This window comes from Panthera uncia, chromosome A2 (genome assembly GCF_023721935.1).
Source record: "Panthera uncia isolate 11264 chromosome A2, Puncia_PCG_1.0, whole genome shotgun sequence".
NCBI lineage: Eukaryota > Metazoa > Chordata > Mammalia > Carnivora > Felidae > Panthera > Panthera uncia.
In genome coordinates, this window is record NC_064816.1 from 161,122,049 (window position 1) to 161,148,229 (window position 26,181).

At 48.0% G+C, this 26,181-nt stretch overlaps 1 protein-coding gene across 10 annotated transcripts in view; it reads left to right on the top strand.

Annotated features, from left to right (window-relative positions):
* RNF32 (ring finger protein 32) overlaps nucleotides 1-17,718 on the top strand; it is a 37,999-nt gene extending 20,281 nt beyond the window's left edge. For 6 of the 10 annotated variants that reach the window (XM_049642166.1, XM_049642165.1, XM_049642164.1 and 3 more), the window contains 2 exons: nucleotides 15,600-15,767; nucleotides 16,832-17,718. In XM_049642166.1, coding sequence (XP_049498123.1) covers nucleotides 15,600-15,767; nucleotides 16,832-17,083 — 420 coding nt within the window. In that variant the 3' untranslated portion in view covers nucleotides 17,084-17,718. Of the gene's footprint in view, nucleotides 1-3,676; nucleotides 4,149-10,107; nucleotides 10,168-15,599; nucleotides 15,768-15,994; nucleotides 16,249-16,831 lie in introns of those variants that run through there. The other 4 variants (XR_007460157.1, XM_049642168.1, XM_049642169.1 and 1 more) reach the window with 4 other exon arrangements.
* The last annotated feature ends 8,463 nt before the right edge of the window (nucleotides 17,719-26,181 follow it).

Genomic DNA, 26,181 nt, shown 5'->3' on the forward strand with positions numbered 1-26,181 from the left:
CAGAACCTGGAGCCTGCTTCGGATTCTGTGTCTCCCTCCCTCTCTCTGCCCCTCCCCCACTCTCTCTCTCTCTCAAAAATAAAATTTAAAAACTTAAAAAAAACACATCTGAGCATCGGAGCATCTGATGAAATCGGGGAAATGATACATGAACAAAATGACAAGTTCAACAGACAGAAACAATAAAGAACCAAATACATTCTGGAGCAGAGAACAGAGATAGAAAGCATCCCCATCAGATTGGATGAAGCAGAAGGAAGAATCTGTGATCTAGAAGAAAGGAAATTTGAAATTATCCAGCCAGAGGAAAACAAAAAGAAATTTAAAAAAGTGAAGAAAGCATACCGTCCAAGGAAACGGTCTGTGAATTATGAGAGTCTCAGAGGAGAGAGGAGGTAGCACAGAGAAATAGTGACTGAGAACTTCCCAAATTGGCGAGAGATTTGGATAGTCAAGTTGATGAAGTCACCAAACAAATGCAATTTAAAGAGATCTTCCCCAAAAACACATTCTAATAAAACTCAAAAACCAAAGAATCTTAAAAGCAGCAGGAGAAAAACCACACTCACAAGGGAATACCCATGAGGCTGTCGGCAGGTCTCTCGACGGAGACCTCGGAGGCCAGGAGAGAGCAGGACGAAATATTCCAGGTGCTGAAAGGCAGATCCTCCAACGGAGAACACTCTCCCTGGCAAAGGTGTGCTTCAGAGATGAAGGAGACAGACCAGACTGAGGGGGGTCCTCAGCACTAGGCCAGCCTCACAAGAAATGCCACCAGCTCTTCCTCGAGCTGACACAAAAGGGTGCTAATGAGCGACGTAAACGTGTATTGCTGCGCACAACACAGCAGCGAAAGTAGGCGCACGCGGGCGCATCCAGATTCCTCTAACGCTGTAATGCGGTGGGTGTTAAACTCTAAACTGTCTAGATTAGAGGACAAAAGTATTACAGATAATGATAGGTACAATAGTTTGTTGATGAATACACAATATAAGAAGAGGTCAACTGTGACATCAAAAACATAAAATGGGGACAGTAAAGGGTGGAGGTTTTGTCTGGGATGGAAGCTAGGTTCTTATCAGTGTAAAATAGATTGTTACATCTATACAAGGTCTTAGCAAGGCTTGCGATAACCCCAAAGCGAAACCCACCAGGAGAGAATGAAGAGGGTCAGAGCGCACCCCTGTGGGAAATCAATTGACAAAGAAAAGCAACAAGAGAGGAGGAAGGAACAAGGAACCACAAAAAGAGCTGTCAAACAACAGGTCACTTCTCCAACCCAAAGGCGAGAAATGGCTAGACGGGCTAAGAAAACAAGATGAACTATACACAGGCCGCGAGACTCACTGCAAGGACACACAAGCTCCGAATGAAGGGGCAGAGAAAGTACTCTGTGTGCACGGAAGCCCAAAGAGAATGGGGACGCCCATGCTTCTCATCTGACAAAACAGACTGTAACTCAAAAGCTATAACAAACAAAAAAGGTAACTAGATAATGTTAGTTATCTAGTTAGGGTGAGTTCATCAAGAGAATATAACAGAAATTAACTCAAAATGGATTAAAGACTTAAATTTAAGACCTGACACCACAAAATTTCTAGAAGAAATCCAGGAAAAGTCTCCTTGACATCGGTTTTTGGCAATGGTTTTCTGGATATAACAACAAAAGCACAGCAACAAAAGCAAAAATAAATAAATGGGACTGTGTAAAACTAGAAAGTCTCTGCACACAGCAAAGAAAACAGTCAACACAGTGAAAAGGCAGTGTACAGAATGGGAGAAAATGTTTGCTCGTCAGATATCTGATAAGGGATTAATTCATATCCAAAACACATAAAGAACTCGTAAAACTTACCCAAAAAATCTGATTAAAAAATAGGCAGAGGAGCCAAACAGACACTTTTCCAAAGAAGACGTCCAGGTGGCTGAGGGACACGCGAACACACGAACAGATGCTCATCATCAGCATCAGGGAAAATGCAAATCAAACCAGAGAAGAGCACCTCGCACCTGTCGGAGTGGCAGTGATGAAAAAGACAAGAAGTAACAAGTGTCGGTGCAAATGCGGACGAAAGGGAGGCCTTGTGCACTGCTGGTGGGAGTATAAATTGATGCAACCTCTGTGGCAAACAGGATGGAAGCTCCTCAGAAAATTAAACACGGGGGGGGGGGGGGGGGGGGGAGCGGGCCCGGGTGGCTCAGTCGGCTAAGCGTCCGACTTCGGCTCAGGTCGTGATCTCGTGGTTCGTGGGTTCGAGCTCCGTGTTGGGCTTTGCAGTGACAACGCTGAGCCTGCTTCGGATTTTCTGTCTCCCTCTCTTTCCGCGTCTCCCCCTGCTCGCTCTCACTCTCTCAAAGCTAAATAAACATTAAAAGTTTTTAAAGGAAATTAAAAATAGAACTTTCAATATGATCCAGCAATCCCACTTCTGGGTGCTCATCTGAAGGACTTGAAGTCAATATCTTGGAGACAGAGCTGCGTTATTCACAGCAGCCAAGACATGGAAACAACGTGCATGTCCGTTGAAAAAAAGAAATCCTGTTTGTGATGACACAGAGGAGCCTCTAAGGGCATTGTGCTAAGTGAAGTCAGTCAACAGCAAATAGCATATGATGTCTCTTACACGTGGAATCTGAAAAAGTCGGACTCACAGAAACAGCACGGTGGTTGCCGGGGGCTGGGGGGAGGGTGTGAGGTGGGGGGACGTTGGTCAAAGGGGGTAAACTTCCAGTTACAAGAAGAGTACGTCCTGGGGTGTCGTGTGCACCGGGTGACTGTCCTCAGAGAGCCCCGTCTCCTGCGCAGCAGTTAGACGCGGTGGCTTTCCTGCTCTCTCCAGCCTGGTCTGCAACAATTCAGCAGATGTCTTTGCTGACAAGCAAACGATCATCTTTATTTGAACTTTATTTGAACCTTGGAATATTTGCTTATACGTATATTAAAGTTTGGGGGTTCCGACTATTGTGCCCTTTTAAAGATGAATCGTGTGAGTAGAATACATATTTCACAGTTCGGAAGTACAGCAGCCTAATGGCGAATAGACGTTAGACCCAGGAAGCACCCGTGCGCCCCTGCCTGAGCAGAGAGAGTGGTCATGTCACCCAGAGGGACTTTATAAAAGGCTACCTTGTGTCTTGGTTTGATAGGACACACTGTTTTATAAAAATATTTAGATAGCATTTTTCTATGAGAGAAACGATTTTATTACTTTCGTCAAGAAACAAACTTGTATGTTTTAGTTAAAAAAAAAATTTTGAACTGAGTGTTTTCCTTGAAATACCTATAAAAGTATTTTGTTGAACATAAGCTTGCCCAGTAATATGCAGCTTTAAAATCTAGAAAGCTCAGATGAAGATATTTGACATAAAAATACAACTCCTGGTCTTGGTCGCTCATCACCCCTCCTGCCGGCGTTCCAGAGCTAAGCATGTGCTCCCAGAGCTAAGCGGGTGTGCTCAGGTCCAGCTTCAGGAGTTTTCCTAGTAATCCCCCCTTTAGAAAAAGCAAATTCCAAAGCCAAAACGAACAATGACTTAATCAAGGCTCCTCTGGGCGGGAGCCTCACTTTGTAGCTTTGTAATGTAGTCAGTGACATTCCAGAAATGCCAGGTTTTCCTACAGAGGCTCGCCTTTCGCCTTTCAGTGCTGCCTTGTGACGCCTGTGCCTTTTCACAGGCCTGTTCGCTTACTGCCCTGCCCACGACCTAAGTGTGCACGGAGCTGCCTGTCCGCGAACGGTGAGAGGTGGCATGTTTGAAGTCTAGAAGCTGGAGAGCCTACAGAGCCAACTGTGCAGGAAGTATATGCTGTCCTCAGGGAGAAAGAAGTCTGCACTCGATAGGAAAGGAAGGCAAAGAGGGATTGCAGTGTGACATTTGAGACACAATAAATGAGGAAGTGCCTGTTTCGTCTCAAGCTTCAAGATCTCGCCGAGATGGGTATGCGTTTAATACCGTGGATTAGGTGAGCTCAGGTCATTCTGTTTTTACAAACTGACCTCTCTTACCTGTAACAGAACTGCGGCCTTGCGTGCTCCTTCCTCTGTTGCGGGGGATTAACGAGACCTCTCCTTTAGTTTCTGTGCACCAGTTGGGTGTTGACCGATCAATAAAGAGGTGGTCTCTCTACAAATGTTAATGCTTCCATACGCTGAGAATCCCTTTTTTTTGCAGATTCGCCTTGCCTTAAAAAAATATCACCGGCACATTCCCAACTGACCCAGAGCCAAGTGATGTCGTGTTACAACGTGGGCTCTTTTAAATAGGTTGTGGAAAGAACAGAACAGATCAAACGTTGGGTTTTGTCCCCGAGGGTGTCAGAGAATGAAGCTGGAACCGCCGGGGACGGCGCAGCCGTCCCGGGGCTCTCTTGCCACGAGGCTCAGTGAACTCAGGTCACAGCCGCGCGGAAAGGTCAGGAAAGCCGCTGTGCTTCTGTCCCCGGTGTGAACAGAAAGCCCCAGTGTTGCCCAGAAGGCAGTGGTTGGTCCTTGCCGCCTTTGGTCCTTATCTAGAAATTCTGCACAAGTCATGCGATTGAGGGATGGCCTTTTATTGCTGCAATTAAAACTTTGCAAATGCATTGTATTATCTCCACCCAAGCTAAAAGTCCTGACCGTTGCTTAAAAAAGTAAGGTTAGTGATTTGTCAGATGCTGTGGTTGACTTTGGGGGCCGCCCGCTCCCACACCCTCCTACATGAGATTCCCCGTACTTTTTTCATTTACATCTCACCAAACAGCATAATGGTCTGAAAGTTTGTTTAGTCCTGTGACTGCCTTTATCACACGGAGACGGCAAACATTCTGTTGCTAACTTGAAGTGGCTCCAAGCAGCAAGACTGGGAGGATATTAAACCAGTAAAAGCTTATCAACTGATTCATTGATATGCTGTAAATTCCAGCCTTTTCATTTTGCTTTTGAGGGTGGTCATAAGTCAACACATTAGGAAGCAATTTGCTGACATCCAGACGGATCACTTAGAGAGGCCTCCCGGGCAGACAAAGTTCACCTGGGTACTTTTGTTAGTATATTGTTTTTAATGTTTAGCCAGTAATGTTACTGGTAAATGACCAGTAATTGCTTTACATATCAATAACCTGAACTCTTAGTTGATTTATCCAATATCTGAAGTATGAGACTTGAAAGGAAAAATGTATGAAGACATTCACTCTCTTTAAAATGGAATAGGTTATACATTTTGTTCCTGTAGAGTGAATGATATTAACCATTGGTTTAAAAACTAGAACTCAATTGTCTTTTTTTTTTTTTTTGGCCAGTTCTTGCCCTTTCAATTACTAAGGGCATCTGACCCTAATAACAGGAAGGAAGTAAAGAAGGACACTGAACACATAAGAATTCGAGATTTAAGAAATAGTTAATCATAGCTACACTTAGGACATGGCTTTGAATTGGCCACAATAGGTGGTGGATAAGTGCACGGTGATTTAACTTGGTAATATCACCCTTGCTGACTTTGAACGTGTGAAGCTACAAGAATAAGGTCACACCGGTTCACTTTTAGAAATTTGCCGTAGATACATCTGCAGTGTATGTATTAACAAGCTAATGTCAATGGTATGATCATAAGCTAAACGCCAAGCTTATTGAATCTTGGTAGTTGGAAGTAGCTTCAAAATCATTCCTCATTGGCATTGTTCCTTTTTTTAAATCCCAAAAAACACCGTTTAGAATATATACGTTGGGGGATATATGTGTCCTCCTTTCTAATCTACAAACGTACAATTTTTTTTAATGAACGCTAAGGGCCTCAGCGCGAATCAGATTCGTCCCTGAATGTAAGGAACTCCTTCCAGGCACTAAGAAATACACACAGGAAGAGAGGAGAGCATCCAGGCGATGACAGGTGCCCGTGAGGGGCCAGAAGTGCTCTGTGAGAGTTGAGAGCCAGCTCATTTGCTATGAGCCCACGCACACCGGGCGTCCTCGCGGTCTTCGGGAGTCATTCGTGCAGGGGAGTCATGGAAACAGGGGAACGTGACAGTTATTCATGGGACTCTGTCAGTGACTCTGGCCGCTTGGGAAATTCCTACAGGGAAGTAATGAGAGGCCCCAGGGGACCTCGGCCTCCAGACAGGCCCAAGATGGGGGGTTGGGGATCAAGGCAGAGGTGGTGAGGGCAGTGCTCCCAGAAGGCCACTCGGGCATCAGAGGAGAGCTGGAGGCAGCCCGGGCTCCTCCCACCACACAGGGCCCCGCCCCCTCGTTCCCACCTGGCCCCTCCCACCTGCAGCCTCCCTCGAAGCTGTCAGACGTCCCGCCCCGCGCACACCCTGTTCCCCTCTAACTCTGAGCCCCCCACCGGGCTCCCCTTGTTCCCACCCTGCCTTCCTGCACACGGGCACCTGGGTCCGGGGCTGGCCCCGTGTGCACCGTGGGGCGGCCACGCTCCCGGCCCGTTCGTTAATCGTGCGGCACGCAGACACTCCACGGTAAAGTTATTCAGCCTAGATTGAACACACTGCATTTTAACAGTCCTTAACCACCATTACACATAAAAGGAATTGTTACTTTTCTCATTTATGAACTGCTTTTAATTTCACCTAAGCAAGAAAGTGTGATTTGTTAACAAGTGTGAAAATGACATTACATCTGTTAGGCAGGCTAGTAGATATGAAATATAAATTAAATCACACTGTGGGGCACAGCACTCCAGATGGCTTCCAGTGACCGATGCCTGCGGTTCTGTGCTTTACAAAACCCGTCCAGGTCCCTCCCTGCCCCCCAGATCCCTAGGGCCAGCTCCTTGAGGGGGGTCCCTCTCTGCTGCACCCACCTTACCCAGGAGAGACAACAATAACTTGTGTCGTTAACGTCAACTCCAAAAAGTAGCGAGTGTCATAGAAATACAAAGAAATGGAGGGGACAGGAAGTGAAATGGGGAGCACGGGGTTTGGGGCGGGTAGAGATGGGGGTGCAGACACAGACGGGATGGGGAGCAGCTCCCGGGAGCACAGGGGCAGGGTGGGGAGCAGCCGCCGGCTCTTGCTGAGCTGAGGGCACTCAGCAAAGGGCTGGGCTGGCGCAGTCCGGGACCACCGGGACCCTTGTTCCTCGCTGGCCACTACCCGGCTGCCTGCCCACCCCTCATTCTGCCCTGGTGTCTTGTGTCTGCTGTTAAATGCTGTTCCAAGCAAAGAAGAATGTTTCAATTATTAGCTTAAATGTTATGCTGTGCGAGGCCAATTTTAAGTGCAAACACGAAAGCATTTAGTTCACGTGTGGAACCTCCAAAAGTACACAGTGTGAGTCTCCTGCCTCATACATGTATATCTAACGCTTACCCACACAGATAAATTGTCCAATAAAACTGGGTCTGAGCCCTCGGCGCATGGCAGGGAAGGGACCCTGGATGTCCTCGTGTCCCCCCTTCCTTCTGTGCCGTCGCCTCCCATCTAAGTGGCTGCAAGGAAGTGACGTGCCAAAAACAGGACATGAAGGCCGTGTCCAGGAACCAGAATTCAGGAGCGGAAGAGCATGGGGACGGGGCGGCAGCTTGAAGCAGACAGGCTACGACTTTTGCATGTGGGAATGACGCACAGCCTTCAGAAGCCCCAGGACCCCCAATGTGATTAAAACACTAAAGAAGAAGGGCATGTCGAGTGAAGCTACAGCCTTCTCAGAAGTGATGGCAGAAGCCGGAAGACTGAGCACAGCACCTCTGGGACTAGAGTGAGGCACTAACAGCCTTGAATGCCACACACACCAAAGGAGGGTTCCAGCGAGAAGTGTGGCAGGGCGCCCGGCTGGCTCGGTCGGAAGAGCAGGTGACTCCTGACCCCAGGGTTGTGAGTTCAAGCCCCACGCCGGGCATAGAGATTACTTAACAAAAGAAAAAAGAAAAAAGAGAGGCAAAGGAAAGACCGTTTCAGACAAAAATGCCTTCACTAGAGGAGATTCTGAAAGGTGCCTTTCAGGAAGAAAGAAAATGATCCCGGATTCCAAGATGCAAGAAGGGTGAAGTACAAGGTGGTAAAAATGTGGACAAACCTAATAGGCACAGACTCTGTAAAGCAGGACCACTAACGTCTTCTAGCGTAAAAGAGAGGAAGAGACAGCTTGAACACACAGAATCCCCCGCTAACGTGCTCGGGGTGAAAATTCTGACCTCAGACGTTACTCATTTTAATATACATTTGTAGGGTGACTGCTGAAAGAACTGAAATGGAGTTTTAACCTTCAAATTAGCAGAGAGAAAAAGAGAGAGAGAGAAATGTTGGTGGAAGAAAAGAGCAGAGAGAAAAGTAAGCCAATGGCAAGACAACTCGAAAATACAGAACAGGACGGACCAACGTCCCTCTGGATGGATCGGTCAGCACAAGCCCCATCACATGACTTCGAAGGGACTATTATGTGTGAGAACGAGAATAAGGTATGTAAGATGGGTGCATAGACACACACACAGAAAACGACAGGAAAATCTGGGGTGCTGACATCAGACAAAGCAGGTATGAAGCAAAGGCATTGGGGACAGTGACACCCAGGACCTGTGGCACACGCACTCTTTCAAAATACAAATATATCACTTATAAAAACTGACCACAAAAATTCTCATCATAGCATAAGGCATTTAAAACATAGAGGGGCACCTGCGTGGCTCCTTTGGTTAAGCATCTGACTTCGGCTCAGCTCAGGTCATGATCTCACGGTTCATGAGTTCAAGCCCCACGTCGGGCTCTGTGCTGACAGCTCAGAGCCTGGAGCCCGCTTCGGATTCTGTGTCTCCCTCTCTCTGCCCCTCCCCTGCTTGCACTCTGTCTTTCTCTCTCAAAAATAATACGCATTAAAAAAAAATTAGGGGCACCTGGGTGGCTCAGTCGGTTGAGCGTCTGACTTCAGCTCAGGTCACGATCTTGCGGTCCGTGAGTTCGAGCCCCGCGTCAGGCTCTGGCCTGATGGCTCAGAGCCTGGAGTCTGCTGGATTCTGTGTCTCCCTCTCTCTGCCCCTCCCCCATTCATGCTCTGTCTCAAAAATAAATAAATTCCAAAAAAATTTTTTTTTTTAAAAATTAAAAAAAAAATTAAATGTGTACATCATGGTCTCTGACCACCGTGTACATAAGCTAGAAATTTAAAATAATTTTTTAATAACTAGAGATATCTCACACACTTGGAAATACAGAAACAGTTCTAAATAACCCCTTGGTAAAGAAATTACAATGGAAATTAGAAAATATTTTGAACTGAATTGACAGCAAAATACATATCAAAACTTATGGAATATTACTAAAGCAGTATATTTCTTCTATACTCAGTATCTGTTGTAAGTATTTGAGTATAGAATTAGTTTATAATTCTCACATATTATAACATATCCTAAGCATTTATTTACTGTTTTGCTATATGGCACCAGTTAGCATTAAGATTGGCCTACTGAGGGGCGCCTGGGTGGCTCAGTCAGTTAAGCGTCCGACTTCGGCTCAGGTCATGATCTCATGATCTGTGAGTTCAAGCCCCGCGTCAGGCTCTGTGCTGACAGCTCAGAGCCTGGAACCTGCTTCGGATTCTGCATGTCCCTCTGTCTCTGTCCCTCCGCTGCTCGCCCTCTGTCTCTCAAAAAAAAAAAAAAAAAAAAAAAGATCCATCCCCCCCAGATTTACTTGCCGCATCTGCAAAACTGGCCGGGCCATGTTTTCAACAAGTGCTGAGGGAGAGCCTGCCGTGGTCAGGGCACATCCCAGGCCCTTGAGAAATGTAAACATGTTTGAAGACCCTTGAAAAACACCACAGGGCGTCATCAGTGTGAGGCACAGCACCCCCAGCCCCCAAGTTTGTAGCAATAAAGGCAATGAGGCATGTTCCAAGGGCACTGAGGGCAGGAGGAGGTTGGCCTGGGGAGGTGACACTTGGGGGTTGTCCTCACCAGGGCCACTGGGGAGTCACCAGACACAGCTGTTCAGAGCCGTCCCCTCTGTTTCCATCTACTGTGCTTTATCTCAACCTGTGAGAAGTCATCGATGTGTCAGAACGGCGGGGACTCCTTCAGCCATCCTGGGCAGATACACATATGTCTGTTATCACATACAACATACACGATAATATGTGTGTGTGTGTGTGGCCTCCACATTTATTCTGTTGCCCTCTGCAGTGACCTCGGACAGCTCACAGTGATACCTCAACAGCTGGAGTTGGGCACTCACACTCCCAGGTATGATAAAGAAAGCTGTGTTAAATAACTTTGACTCTTAAAAGTAAGCAGGTGACTTCTGTGACAGCAGCCCTCCGTCTCCGGAGAGACAGTTCAGATGCAGCTATCTGTGGCCCCCAGGTTCCGAGCCCCAGGTCGGGGGTAGGGCTGAGACTCCCGGGGGTGCCGCTGCTCCCAGGACTAGGCTTGAGAACCGGCACCCAAATCAACCACTCTCACACTCATGCACCTTCTCCAGACAGCACTTCTGTGCTCGAAATAATTTTAGAACATGCCTTATAACCCGAAATCTTTTGTAAGGTCTGGAATAGAATGTGACCCCTTTTTTTTCTGAGGCATAATTTTGGAGGAAGAAAAGATCTTACATTCCAAGTATGTATGAGGAATCGCTCTCACTTCAAGAGAACTCACTCCCAGGGCACATGGACTGTGCAATATGAAGTTGAAGGCAGTCATACAGATTTCCGAGGAATTCTCCCTTTTACATGGTAGGGATGCGCCTACCCTCGGTCATTTGTATAGAGGTTATCAAATAGTCAAAAGGCCAAAACACAAAGGAAATAAAACTCAAGGCCCTAGGAGACACGGCCTGCTGACGAACGTAAGTCACAGTGACGATTACAGTCGGTGTGGGAGAGAACGTGATTGCTAAAGAGAAGAGCATGTTCCTCCGGGCCTCTCAGCACAGGTGTTCCCTGATTTACGATGGCACCAGGTCCCCGTAAACCCATCGTAGGTCAAAAACATCATTAAGTCAAAAATGCATTCGGTACACCTAACCGACCCAAGACCCCAGCTTAGCTCAGCCCGCCTTGACTGTGCTCGGAACGTTCACGTTGGCCTACGGTTGGGCAGAATCGTCTAACGCAAGCCTCTTTCACAACAAAGTGTCGAGTATCTCCTGTGACGCACGGAGGGCTGCACTGGAAGGGACGGGAATGGCTGTGCGGGTGCAGACGGCGGTCGGTGTGTCGGCTGTTGACCCTCGTGATCGCGTGGCTGCTGGGAGCCGCGGCCACCGCCCGGCGTCACGGGGGAGGATCAGACCGCCTATCACTAGCCCTGGGAAAATATTGAAATTCGAAATCCGAAGTATGGCTTCTACTGAGTGTGCACCACTTCCACACCGTCGTAAAGTTGAAAACTTTAAAGTCAAACTGCTGTAAGTTCGGGGGGCGTCTGTATGGCTAAAAAACAATTGCAAACAAACCCCCGAAACACAGGTGCCTGGAAGATTCAACCGTCAGCCATGCGGACGCCTGTCGTGGCACAGCGTGGCCTTTCCCTGACACTCGGCGCTCGTCCTTATAACACCCGGGGACGAAGGCCGGCGCGGGCTCGCTCACCACAGCCGCCCCTCCCTTCCTGCGTGTCCCCTCGTCGTCTTGTGGGAGGGAGAAGAATCAGAGGGCACACCACATCCCTGAGGGCACCTTGTGAGGTCTGACCTTGGAGAAGCAGCCCCGGAGGTGACTTAAACACTGTGTTCAGCCGGGTCGGTCCACATCAGGGACACACGAGACGTCCACAGACCAGAACACTCGAAAGCTGGAAGTCCCACGCATCCAGGATGTGTCCCCCGCATCACATCTAATTGTCTCTGAGATTCGGATAGGCTCAGTTGCCTCACGAAGCCCGACGACGTGGGACGGACCACATGGGTCCCTCAATCAGGACTCCTCCAACTGCTGGAACAAACGCCCCCCAAACTTCAGTGACCGAAAGTAGGAGCCTCGGTGCCGCCCACTAGTGCGGCGTGCCGGCCGGTAGGATGCGGGCACCGTCCCCCGCAGCCCCGTGCCCCGCCGTCCCCGGGGCCCCGAGACCCCACGTCCACGTGGAAGACCTATGCCGCGTGGCCTCACCTGGCACAGGAGGGATGGCAGTCACGGTTTCCAGATGAGACAGCAACTTCTGAAGACAGCTCTGCGCTGGGGTGGGGGGGGGGGGGATGGCAAGAGGGCAGGCGGGTGGCGGCCACCAGCGTCACCCCCTGGCACAGGCGATTCCATTGCTACCCAGAGCAGCCTGCAAGTATCTTACAAGCAGCCACTGCTACGGCCCCAGGTGAGCTAGCTCTCCGAGCCTCGGGCGCTGCGATCGGCACAGACGCGGTTCTTCCCGGCGAACGAACGCCCCTACGAGCCCTCAGGCCGTGCTGTCCAGTCCCGGCAGCCACAAGCCTCCGGCGCTTGTCGAGTCCCTGACGTGAGGCCAGGGAGGAGGCCAAATCGACACATGCTAGACACGCTCAGGATCTCAAAGACTGAACAAGAGAAAAGAATAAAGCGTCTGGTTAATAGTTATTCATGCGATACGTCTTTGAAATGGTAACATTCTGGATGTGTTGGGTAAAGCAAGATATTACAATTAACTTCACCTTTTCAAGGACTTTACAAAGCGTGGTTCCTCCACGTCTAGGGTTCGTGTTACATTTCCGCAGGACGGGGGTGACCCAGAGCAGCCAGCCCCGGGTCTTACCTTTTAGAAAGTTCTAAAAACAATTTTACGAAAAGGGCTTTTTCTTTTTCTTTTTTTTTTTTTTAATTTTTTTTTTAACGTTTATTTATTTTTGAGACAGAGAGAGACAGAGCATGAACAGGGGAGGATCAGAGAGAGAGGGAGACACAGAATCTGAAACAGGCTCCAGGCTCTGAGCGGTCAGCACAGAGCCCGACGCGGGGCTCGAACTCACAGACTGTGAGATCATGACCTGAGCTGAAGTCGGATGCTTAAGTGACGGAGCCACCCAGGCGCCCCGAAAAGGGCTTTTTCTAAGCGCATCGCACACTGTCTTGAGAAGACAAAGGAAAGGAAAATAAGAAGAGCAAGTACAGTCCTGTCGCCAAAACCCCTTCTTCTAATGTGAGTAGAGTCGACACACAGTGTGCAAAGTGGTGACTGCACAAGCGTGTGCGTCATGCCCTGCTCTCCACACGTGTAACTGCCATCTGTCACTGCACGAGACCGCCACAGCATCGGTGGCGGCATCCCCCACGCCGGCCTTTTCTTCCTGGGATTCGTTCATCCCATAATGAGGAGACTCCGTCTGGCCCTCCCCCTCCCCCCTTCCCTCGGGATGTTCACGTTTTTTAGATTCCACACACGAGTAAAATCGCACGGCATCTGTCTTTCTCAACCTGACTTATTTTGCTCAGCACGCTACTCCCTAGGTACATCCGTGTTGTCTCGTCTTCTTCATGGCTGCGTGATACTCCTGTGCGTGTGTCAGTGTCTGTATGTTACGTCTTCTTTATCCACTCGCCCGTGGATGGACACCTGGGCTGCTTCCGCGTCTCGGCCTTCGTGAACAATGCCGCAGTAAACACAGGGGGGCGTGTATCTTCTCAAACTGGCGTTTTCATTTTCTTTGGGCAAATACCCAGTAGTGGAACTATTGGCTCAGACGGCATTTTGACCTTTTGAGGAGCCTCCGTACCGTTTCCCACAGCGGCTGCCCCAGTTTATACTCCCACCAGCATGCGTGAGGGTTCTTCCCCAAAACTCTCTGATAGAAACCATTCACTCTGCCCCCACCCCTGCCCTAGTTGTTTCTGGTCTTTGCCTTTCCTCTTACTCTAATAATCCAGATCTCCACAATCTAACTGGAAACATGAAACTATTCTCCCTTCCAAGCACATCTAACGAGATGTAACGAGCCCTCTGCAATCACGAAATCGCTCTTCTATCTAGGCTTTGCTCCCAATGTGTTTGTTCCTGGAAAATCATGCAGGACTTACGGGAAGATGGGCAAGCCGTCTAAAACCCAAACTACTGTAATCGAAACACCAGCAAAACAAGAGCTGTCTCACTAAAAACCCCACGAAAGATTTAGACATGTCACATTTCTAATAAACCAAAATTCCTACGGCTTTCCCTTTTTGAAAAGGAGCAATGGCATCTGGACGGAAGAGCACGTACAGAAAAGCTGAAGATTCCTCACTTTGGAGAAATCCGGGAGAATCACACAGTAAATATTGCCAAGGCCGCACACGGCCAAGCAGAGTCCAGGGGAGGAGAGGAGAGTGAAGGATGTCATGTTAAGCTAGTTTGCAAGCTAGCACGTGCTACCAAGTAGCGGCTCACAAACGAGCATACTGCGAGCCCCTGTGACTCCCGCGGCATCTAGGCGTGCCCCCTCCTACTCGTCGGATCTGAGCAAATTCCAGCTGCAAACACACGTCTAATGGCTTTGCTTCCCCCCGGCGATTCCAGCTCGTTGCCATCAGAAGGCGATAGCACATCATCCCACAGCCAGCTAAAACCATTCGTCCCGAGATCACTGTTTTTCTAAGTCCTTTTGTATCAAAAATGCAGTACTTTATATTAAAAAGTAGTACTTTATAAAAAGAACTGAGCAGGGGAGGGGCCTTAGAGAACTCTAAGGACAATACTTTCAAAAGCAAACCACCTTAAAGTTGGAGATAAAATGTACTATGCTGCCTCCATACGGTCGACTAGCAAGGGAAACGGAATTTTAAACTAAGTCCTAAAGATCCGTAGCGAGGGGGTGTGCAACTGTCCATAAATTGATTACCCCCCATAAAGAGATTTTTGAGGTCCTCAGGCAATGGGAGTTTTCAAATTATGATGTTAGGGCTTGGTGAGAAAGGCAGAATGCCTAAGGAGTTTACAAGAAAGGATAATCTTTCTCTTGGATTTTTTTTTTTTTTATGGTCACGCTAAAATGATCGTTCATAACATGCAGCCCCAGGGGGAAGGCAGCTGGGGGCAGAGGGCTGACACGAGCACTGCCTCCAGTGTCGCTGGCCCTCGGGCCCTGCGGCAGCCAGCACGGTGAGGGCCGGCTTGAGCACAGGAGTGAAGGCTGCGGGGCAGGGCCACAGTGGCACTGATCCTGAGCGATTCTAATGCCTCTCTCCTCTCCACTTCCTTTTCCCTCTTATGTCTTCTCAACTTTTAGTTACAGCGTATTCCTTGTTAGCAACCACCAAGACTTACAACCAGGTGAACCTTTGTGAACCTCTTTGCATAAACTACCCGAACATGGCTCTGTTAAGTAAACATCTGTATGTCTGTTTCCCCAAAAAGTCTTTTATTTAAATGTTTGGATTTTTGAGAGAGAGGGAGGGGAGGAGCAGAGAGACAGGGAGAGACAGCGTGAGCCGGGGAGGGGCAGAGAGAGAGGGAGACAGAGTATCCCAAGCAGGCTCTGCACTCACTTGTCAGCCCAGAGCCCGACACTGGGCTCAAATTCACGAACCCTGAGATCATGGCCTAAGTCGGAATCAAGAGTCAGATGCTTAACCGACTGAGCCCCCCAGGCGCTCCCCTAAAAAGTCTCATTCAAAGGTAGAGACCTGAGGAAAGTTAGCAAAAAAAGGCCGTCAGAATTCAAGAAGAGGCTTCCCTTCCGCCTCCGTGTAGAATTTCACCCGGCGTTAGCCCGCTGCCTCCCGTGTCCTTTCCAGTTCACAGAAATCAGCCGCCGCATACTGTGCTCCTACAACACAAACATAGAAGAGCTGTTTTCGGAAATCGACCACTGCCTGGCCATAAACCGAAGTGTTCTTCAGCAGCTGGAGGACAGGTGTGGCCACGAGCTCACCGATGGAGACTGGGAGAAGATCCAGATCCGGGTAGGCTTGTGTCACTAACCGGAAGCAGCGGCGCCCCCAGGAGTCTGGGTGACATTAGAGGGGAGACTTGGGGACCTGGTGGTGCCAGATCCGTGCTTCCAGCCCCGGCTGTGCCTGAACCGGCGGGAGGGGGCGGGCGGCGGTCCTTGAACCTTCGTTGTCCAGTCTGGGGTGAGGTCAAGGCCCTTCAGCCGGAAACTGCTTTGATGATGCCTTTTTGTGAGCAGTGAGAACACCAAAGGGAAAACACCGCCCCACGTGTTACTTTCCTGGTTTTCCTTCAAGCCCGGGCCTGCCCTCCTCTTGCACCTGTAGTAGCCATGGAAGAAAGGGACACTCTGAATTCAACAGAGGAAAAACTCACTTAGAAAATGATGAAAATAGGAAAATCTATAAAGAAAGTTCAGCAGCTATCCAGGGTCAAGGATTTTGAAAAGGACTACTCTTTATTGCTTAATTAAAAGGAAATCTATGTCATTAATGTTCAGTATTTTATAAAGTATTTTTGTTTGTTTTAAAATTGCTTATCACACGGGCACCTGGCTGGCTCAGTCAGAAGAGCATGCAACTCTTTTTTTTTTTTTTTTTTTTTATTTTATTGAGAGAGAGAGAGAGAGAGAGAGAGAGAGAGAGCGCGCGCACAAGCAGGGAGGGTCAGAGAGAGGGAGAGAGAATCCCAAGCAAGCTCCACACTGGCAGCATGGAGCCCAATGCGGGGCTCAAACTCATGAACCGTGGGATCATGACCTGAGCTGAAGTTGGACGCTTAACCAACTGGGTCACCCAGGCTCCCCAAGAACATGCAACTCTTGTCTTGGGGTCGTGAGTTTGAGCCCCACACTGGGTGTAGAGATTACTAAAAAAAAATTGCTTCGGCCGTGAGTTACTATCCCTTTCCGTATTTCACAAGAGTAGCAGTATATGTGCAATTAGTGTTATTGGAACACAAGATGGAACTTCATTTCTAGAATATCCCTGTCTCTTGGTATATGGTTCTCCCTTAAGTTCAGGAAGCTTCCCTTCACACCCTGCACAACCAACTCACTCCCTGTCCTGTGCTGCAGGCTCTGCACCGGGAGACCCATGAGTGTCCCATCTGTCTCAACCCGCTCCCCACCAGCGGCGACCGTCGCCAGGACCCGGTGGAGATGCTCTGCGGCCAGCCTTCCCGAGAGATGGTCCTCCTGTCCTGCTCACATGTGTTTCACCACACGTGTCTCCTTGCCCTGGAGGAGTTCTCCCTGGGAGACAGCTCTCCTTTCCATGCCTGCCCCCTCTGCCGCTCTTGCTATCAAAAGAAAATTCTGGAATGTTGAATTCATAGTCAGGGAAAACTATCATTCCTGGGGGGGACGTTTACCTTAATTTTGGATAAACTGTATGGGTTTGGGGTTAAGTGCTATGGTGTAATCTGTTCTCCAACGAAACGTGTTTTTACTAGCTGTATGTAGGAACCCTAAATATATTTCTAGAGCTGACAACCTACCCAGTTTTAGTCTTTAGTCTATAAAAATTTCAAAGTGATAAGCTTAATCAGTTGAAACAAGTGAGGGATGGATAAAAGTCGAGTTTCAGAGGTTCCATACTTGAGTGATTTCCTGTGCTTCTTAGGTGATCAGTTGGGATTGCTCCTAGCAGCAAGATCACTCTCGTCCCTTCGTGGTCATCTGGTTACCTGGCCTGTCTCCACGGAGTTCTGGTTGACACTGGGTAGGGCCTGCCAGGATGGCCTGTGCACGTGGCTGCATACACACAGCGACCGGATGCCCCACGAGCTGGGAACCTAAAAACACTCCTTAAATTGTCTTAGAAACACTCCTTGCTATTCCTAATTCTCGTTTTGTACTAATTGCTTTATTTCTATGTGATAAGTGACTATTGTACATCAGCGCTTCTGATATGTGAACCCAAAGTATAAAAATAAAATATTCAGTGGCATTCGGCACCAGGAGATGGTAAGTCACGTTCAATGACTTCGAGCCGTACTGTTCTAGCTGGTGCGTGTGGACATCCATGGATGTCTGCTTGGATCGGAAGGGTGTGACTGTGCTCTCCTCTTCCCGGGACCTTGCTGGTTCGCAATAACGAAGTACAGTTGTACAGGCCAAGTATCCCCCTGCCTTAGCAGGTAAGGCCCCAGATCTCAGTGGCTTGCAAAGAAGCCTGTTCCTCCTGAACCCCACAGCCCACTGGCGGTTGGGAGGGGGGATGGGTGCTGACGGGGTGCTGTAAGAAGCCTCTGGCTCCCCGGCTCCTTCCGACTTCTGTCTCATGGCTCCTCTACCCTGAGTCCATGAACGTTCTCATCACTGGGGAAAAGCAGGCAGAGGTGCTTACCGGGTCGAGCTTGGGCATCCGGGCACACGTCGCCACGGCAACAGCTAGCCGCAGGGCAAAGAGACCGGAAGCGGGAGCCCAGGAGGAGGAAGACGTGGGTCGCCAAGCCCAGGTGCACACGTGTCAGGGGTGCGGAACAATCCTGACATCATGTGGAAAGAAATACTAAAATGTATATTCCTTTCTTTTAATCTCATCCTTTCAAAATGCTCGTCTGATAGGTTTTATTTATAAATAGCTTTATAAATACCTATCACTTACGAATAAATACACATATATTGGAGTGTGCTCAAACATTTGTAAATGATGGGGCACCCCACTGCAAAATTTGGACAAGCGAAATTTGTCCAAAATTTGTTAACAGTCTTCTCCCACTCATCCACAGGGTGGATGCCCCAAGACCCCCAGTAGATGCAGAAAACCACAGATGGTACCAAACCCTATTTTCCTACTGCGTCTTCTCCTATACATACATACCGATGATGAAGTTTAGTTTATAAATTAGGTTGTAGTAAAAATTAATACCAAAAAATAAACAGAACAATGTACTGTAATAAAAGTCACGTGACGGTTTCTGTCTCAGAATATCTTACTGTGCTGTGTTCACCTGGTGAGGAGGAAGTTGGAAGGTCTAATGCCCACATGACGAGGTGGGGCGAGGCGAGCGATGCGGGCACTGTGATGGAGCGTCCAGCTCTTACGGGTCTTCCGATGATCCGTCAGGAGGCTCATCCGCTCTGGGATCATAGGTGACTGGGTAACTGAAACTGTGGAGAGCGAGACTACAGATGGGGGGGGGGGTGGGGGGTGGGGACCAGCTGTAAACTGGACAAGCTCTAAACAGTGAGTAAGCACTTCTGTCCTGAGACGGCGGAAGTTAGCAGCTCATAGCCTTCCACGTCCACCCAGAAGGCCGATGACGTGCACGCCTCTCCGTCCACGCCCTGAAAGGCAGAGCAGAGCCGTGCGGCCAAGGCCTGGGTAGTCTGATCCCACTGCCCCCTGGAGGGAGAGTCCAAGGCTGCATGGGTCACTCAGTGATGGCGAGAGTCCACTGAGGACCGTGTATGGCCACATCCCAATGCTCCTGTTCCTCGGGACGATGACTGGGTCTTACTGTCCAGACTCCCTGCACTCCTGCCTGCCTTCTGAGCCCATTTCTCGAGCTCTCCCACTGAATCTGTGCTGCCACACATCCTTCCAGTAGCCTGTTTTCCCGCTAAGTGGACAGAGTCCATTTCTGCTCTGTGCAGCCAAGTACATGACTGACATAGGAATTATGAGTTGTGGACGACAGACACAGGAAACTCAGCGGGGATGGCGTCTGGAATGGGTCGTCACTGGGGACGAGGGCAGTGAAGATCTTGTGAGTGTTCAGGGACGAGTCTCAGGCAGCTGTGACGATGTGAAAGCAGGTATTTTTCTTATTGAAAAGCCTCCTGGAATGGCATTCCCACCAAGACTTGGGGAGACCCAAGTTTCAACCACAGGACAATAAACAAGGATGCAGTGGAGTAGCTGCTTCTCTGGACAGTTTGACGATGACACATTTTCAGGTCAAGTCACAAAAACCATGCAGACTTTCATACGATTACATCACAGCTTCAGGTCTCTTGTATGAGAACTGGGTCGCTGACCAAGAGAGCGCGGGAAGTCAGTAGAAGACTTGGGAAAGGAAAATTGTGTGATGCTATTTAAATCCATCATCGTAATCGTTTTCACATCTCCAAATGACTGGGTACGTGGTTTATTACCATTTTGATTAGTAAATTCCAGTTTTGTTTCATGTGACCAGGGAATGGGATTTGCCAGTCCGGTTGCTGTAACAGTGCCTGTAACAACTAGCATTTATTTCCTGTATGTTGGGTGGGTTTGGCTGCACTGTGGGGGGCTCAGCCGGGCTCGGCTCCAAAGTGTGAGTTACGTCCGGCCACGTTCCCTGAGCTTTGTGAATTTGGTTTCTGACCTGCAACCAAAGACTTGTGATGAATACAAGAAGGCATAAATGAAGGTGGAACCAAAGAGGGGGAGGAAACAAGAGTGGGAACAGGGGGAGGGGGGACAGGAAGGAGGGGTGAGCCACGCACCACAGACACCCACGCGCACTTCCTTCGGCAGCAATCACTGCCCGTTCGGTTCTGAACTTCTGAGCAGTGGGCCCAAAGAGGAAACCCGTGTCTGTTACACAATTCATAACGTCCATGAGTTGGAAACAAGGCAAGTGTTCAGAAAAGAGGGACTAGTCTTTTTCCCCTTTTGAGACACGTGTCCCCTTTCTTCTGTTTTTCGAGTTGGTGACGGGGGTGGCCGTGGAGGAGCGCCATGCAGGTCTCACTTCCAGAGAGCTGAGAGGGGTCGGCCAGTGGACGTCTTTCAGCCACCGTCCCTTCAGAGCCGCCTGCGTGCTCCTGCCTAGGCCACGGGCTTCCGGGCTGTCCCTCCCTGCCACAGGGGAGCGCACCGCTCACGGGGACACGTATCCCTACCTCGTGGATGGCCACTGCTTGCACTCAGACATGGCTTGTACCACAAAGACAAAATGACAGGACACGATAAACAGAATGGTGTTCACCTCAGATATGCAGTGGTGAGTTTCACGGGGCAGATTCTGTAAAACGTTCCCCTGTAGCACGGCCACACCGTGGTCAATGACAGCAATTTCTGTGACGCCCGCTTGGGTGCAGTCTGCCGGGCATGCTCTCTGTGGTGGATCTGGCTGGTCTGGAATTTCCGTAGGGCGTGCTGACCGTGCTGACTTCAAGTAGTTCTGGCGGGAAACCACTTCTCGTGCCGTTTTCACAAATACCAGCTGGCAGTTAGGTTCAAAATGCAGTCCCTCGTAAGTAGCAGGAGTGTTTGCTTCTCTCGTGCAGTATAATCTGTATGTGTGTTGACACGTCTTGGTGGACGAGAGCGTGTTAAATATAGTTAACCGCCTCCCGGAAAAGCCGAATGCCCAGGAAGGGTATCTGCGGACGGGGCTGTTCTGAGCCCTCTCTGACCTGAGGCGGGCCACCAGCAGCCCCGGAACTGGTGAGCACAGCCTAACGTCTAGGAAGCCGAGTCACCGTGTTGCACACCTGAAACGAACGTGACGCTGTGTGTCGACTCTACTCAAAAACTGTTTTCGACAAAAAATGCAAGCAAAGAAATAACACGTGCATCTGGTCTCTCATTCTGGCAAACCAGGCAAACTCACGTGCCTTCTGCAGCCAAGCAGGTAACAGATTGGTGAAGAAAGCAGCTACTGTCGCCATGATTCCAAGATGTGGAACTTAACGTTGCCAGGTCTTCTAGCCCTCAAACAGCCTCTCTCAGCCAAACGATGTTTAACCTTTTGGCACCGACAACATGGCATTGGCATAAAAATAAACCGGTGAAACAGGCAGCCCGGAAACAAACCCATGCACATACGGTCAGTTAATTTATGACAAAGGAGCCGAGAACATACCATGGGGAAGGAACATTCCCCTCAATAAATGGTGCTGGGAAGCTGGATAGCCATGTGCTAAACATGAAACTGGCCCACTACTTTACAGCATACACAAACGTCAGCTCAAAATGGATTAAGGCCTTGAACGTAAGACCTGAAACCATAAAATTCCTAAAATACACAGGGGGTAAGCTCTTTGACATCGGTCTCAGCGATGACTTTTTGGGTCTGACACCAAAAGCAAAGACACCAAAAGCAAACAAAAAAGCTTCTTCACAGCAAAAACAAAAAAACCAATCAGCAAAATGAAAATGTTTGCAAATCATAACCTGCTACGGGGTTAATATCCAAACTATATAAAGAACTCATCCAGTTCAATAGCAAAACAAACAATCCAATTTAGAAAGGGGCAAATCTAAATAGGCACCTTCCCAAACACACACGGATGGCCAGCAGGCACACGGAGAGACGCTCTGCTGGTGGGAGTGCACACCGATGCAGCCACTATGGAAAGCAGCAAGGAGATTCCTCAAAAAATTACAAACAGAACTACCATGTAATCCAGCAAGTCCACTTCTGTGTACTTGTCCACAGAAAACGAAAACACTAATTCGGAAAGGTATCAGCACCTCCATGTTCACTGCAAGGGTCCGTCGATAGGTGAGATGTGGTACACGTGTACAACAGAATATTATTCAGCTACAAAAAAGGGAAATCCTGCCGTTTGGGACATGGATGGACCTCATGCTAAATAAGACAAAGGCAAATACCATCGGATCTCTATATGTAGAATCTAAAAAACAACAACAACAACAAATTCACAGATACAGAGAACAGATTGGTGGTTGCCTAAAGTAGGGAGTAGGTAGGCGAGATGGGTAAAAGTGATCAAAAGTACATACTTCCAGTTATAAAATAAGTCCTTCAGACCTAATGGACAGCACGGCAAGATGGTTGACAATACTGTATTGCATATTTGGAAGTTGCTGAGAGTAACTCTTAAAAGTTCTCAAGAAAAAAAAGTGTGTAACTGAATGGTGATCATTTCACTATATATATATACACACACTCAGTTACCCACATATATATATATCTATATATATATATATCTATATATATATATATATCTACACAATCATTATATACACACACACACACACACATATATATATATATATATAATCGTTATGTTATGCGCCTGAAACTAATGTATGACATTTTAATTAAAAAAAGACACTGAGGTTACAACTATAAATGAAAATACCTGACACAACGAGGGTATTGTGGAATTCTTGCGATTCATTAATGTTGACTCAATTTTTAAAATGTCGAACTCGTAAAATCACATTTTGAGTTAAGCATAGCCCGCAGGTCACTTGTTTGCCATCTATACGTTACACAGACAAGCTGGGGACAGGGACACGAAGATCAACTCCCTATAATGTGACCGAAATATTCTGGGCTTGAAAAGTTTTCCTTTAGATAGATTACCACAATGACGCCTCAGTAAAACATTCATAGCATACTGACTTTGAATAATGCGATTTCTTTTTTTTTTTTTTAAGATGTTTTTTAAGGAATCTCTACACCCAATGTGGGGCTCGAATCCACAGCCCTGAGATCAAGAGTCACACACTCCACCGACCGAGCCAGACAGGTGCCCCCAAATAACGCTATTTCTTAATGTCGTCTTCTGAAACCATTTACCAAGACAAACCAAAGTAACCTGGTGGATGTGATTATTATTAAAAGCTGGGAAACACACTCACCCCAAGTAACTGAATTTTAGCAGAGCTGATCAGTAGCCAACAACTAGGTAACAGGAGCAATTATTTGTTTGCATCCATCTTGGATCAAGATAATAAAAATATTAACTGCATTAAAAAAAAAAAAAGTGAAGGGGAAGAAAAAGTTTTCCTGGACCCTCTTGGGTCCTCGGCTAGATCTAAAAATTAAACTGACAAAGACTGCTTAATAGGAGAAAAGCACACAAATGTATTTAGCACAGGTTTTGCACGACACAGGAGCCTCCACGAGAAACAAAGAGCCAAAGAAACAGACCTGATTATTTTCCGCTACATCCGATGAAGCACAGGAGTTGTGAGAAACACAACAGGTTAAGGAGCGTGAGGAAGTGTGTATCCTGGGGGACTCAGCAAGGCCTGTTAGGACTCTCTGAGATCAGGAGGCTCCTTTTCTCTGGGTGAAGGGAGGGCAACTCTCACAAGAGGGTCTAAGGACCTGTTTCAGGGGAGAAGCGCAAACCTCAAATTCCTTCCGCTTAAAATATTCAATACTCCAATGTGCCATACGCGAGTCTTGAGCCCTATCAAATGCTTGCTTTCTGCTTTCTGCAGGGAGTGGAGGTACATGTCTAACTTATCTAAAATGGGGTGAGAATTTAAAAATTTTATTTTTTGTTCTCATGGGAGTGTTACAGGATAAAGTTCTCCATAAGCCCCAATAATCAGGATTAATATATTTTTTTAATTTTTTTAACGTTTATTTATTTTTGAGACACAGAGAGACAGAGCATGAACGGGGGAGGGTCAGAGAGAGAGAGAGGGAGACACAGAATCCGAAACAGGCTCCAGGCTCCGAGCTGTCAACACAAAGCCCGACACGGGGCTTGAACTCACGAACCGCGAGATCATGACCTGAGCCGAAGTCGGACGCTTAACCGACTGAGCCACCCAGGCGCCCCCAGGATTAACATTAAATGCATAAGCCCAAATCATGACCTAATTCTGCCCAGAGAAGAAAGACCTAAGATCAAAGATTTTTACACTAACAGATTTTCCATGAGTTTTGTTGAAAAATGGCAAGGTTCTCAGGCCTACATGTAGAAACACAAACACACACACACACACACACACACACACACACACACACACACACTGGGGTTTATCAAGGAAACAGCTGGTACACAGTATTAAAAGAAGGCCTAATAAACAATGAATAAACAATGAAGCCTGTAAGGGGGGGGGGGGGTGGGGGGGGGGGCAGGCTGGCTAGACCACCTTCGCAGGGTTGAGGTGGGCAAGTCAGGGGCCACAGACACCTGTGCCCAGGGGGGCCAGACCCCTCTTTCTGTTCCACCCTCCTCAAACACATGGCTCCATCCTTGAGGGCACTTTGCAGATGAGTTCACATTTGTACTTTCTAAACCCAGCCTAATTCTTTGTTACACAATGTCTCTGGGATTTTTAAATACTTGAAATTGTTGCAAACAATTAAACAGTGGCGAAAATTGAATTCCCTTATACTCTTCACCAGCTTCCCCTCATGTTAACATGCCATGGTAAAATTATCTGAACCACAAATGAACAATGATACAAAAGTATTAGCTAATCTACAGATTTTATTCGAATTTTGTCAACAGTCTCCAGGATGTTTTGTAAATAAGAATTTTCATTTCTTTGCTGGGGTGCCTGGGTGGCTCAGTCGGTTAAGTGTAGTACTTCAGCTCAGGTCATGATCTCGCGATTTGTGAGTTCAAGCCCTGCATTGGGCTCTGTGCTGATGGCTCAGGGCCCGGAGCCTGCTTTGGATTCTGTGTCTCCCTCTCTTTCTCCCCCGTCCCTCCTCATGCTTCGTCTCTCTCTCAAAAATAAGCATAAAATTTTTTTTTAAATAATAAAAAAAATTTTCTTTGCCAGCGTGAATGCTAATCTGTCTAAAGGAATACATCTTCCAAATTATAATTCAAGTGTGTATGGTAAAGTCATCATATTAACTGGACATTTCCAGACAGAATGAGTCACTAACAAGGACTCTGGAAGAGTAAATACAAGTATTAATAGTTCAAAACACAAGATTAGTGTTCGGTACGTTAATAGAGGAGAATATTCTTCAGAATCAGTTTATGAGATACATTAATTAGAGGTTCAGGATATAAAACTTAGAAATAGAACTCGATGTTTATGGACAGTTAGTTCATGAAAACGGCGCTGAAATCACATTACTGTTTAACATACGGCTCTGTCATACCGGCCTGTCCTTTGGGGAAACAATAAAACTAGTCAAGGATGGGACAGAACTGCATTGAGGTGCTCCCATCCGCTGAATGCGGCGTCTGAATCCAAGAGGGTCGCCATCTGCATAGAAGCCATGGAGGGTGGGCGGCCAGGCAGCTGTGCACTCGGTGGGCATCCAAACTCTTTCAACTGTCTTCGTGGGCAAGTGGGCAAGTGGGCAAGTCACAATCCGAAGCGGCTCTTGGAGTCCCAGCTGTCCCATCCTGTCCCATCCGTGGCGCCACAGAGGAAAGGAAGGGTGGAGGTGGGGCAGTGCCAGGCTTCTTCCGAGTCACCTTCCTGGAGGTCCTACACAACAGTCTGCGCAAGCTCCCTGGTCAGATCCGCGGCACGTGGCGGGCACAGCGCCACCCCGAAAAAAACCGGAGCTGGGTCGCCTGGCACGAACGGTTGCTGTGTGGCCAGTGACGTCTCTGCACAACCATGATCTGATTCCCTTCGGCAAGACAAATCCAGATAAGAGGTTGATGAATTATGGAAAAAAAAACAAAAAACCAGACACAGAAGCAGTTAGGTGTGGGGTAACGAGAATGATCCGGGGTTCCATGGTGGTGATGGCTGCTCCACTCTGTGCATATACTATATATCAACAAATCATATGCTTTAA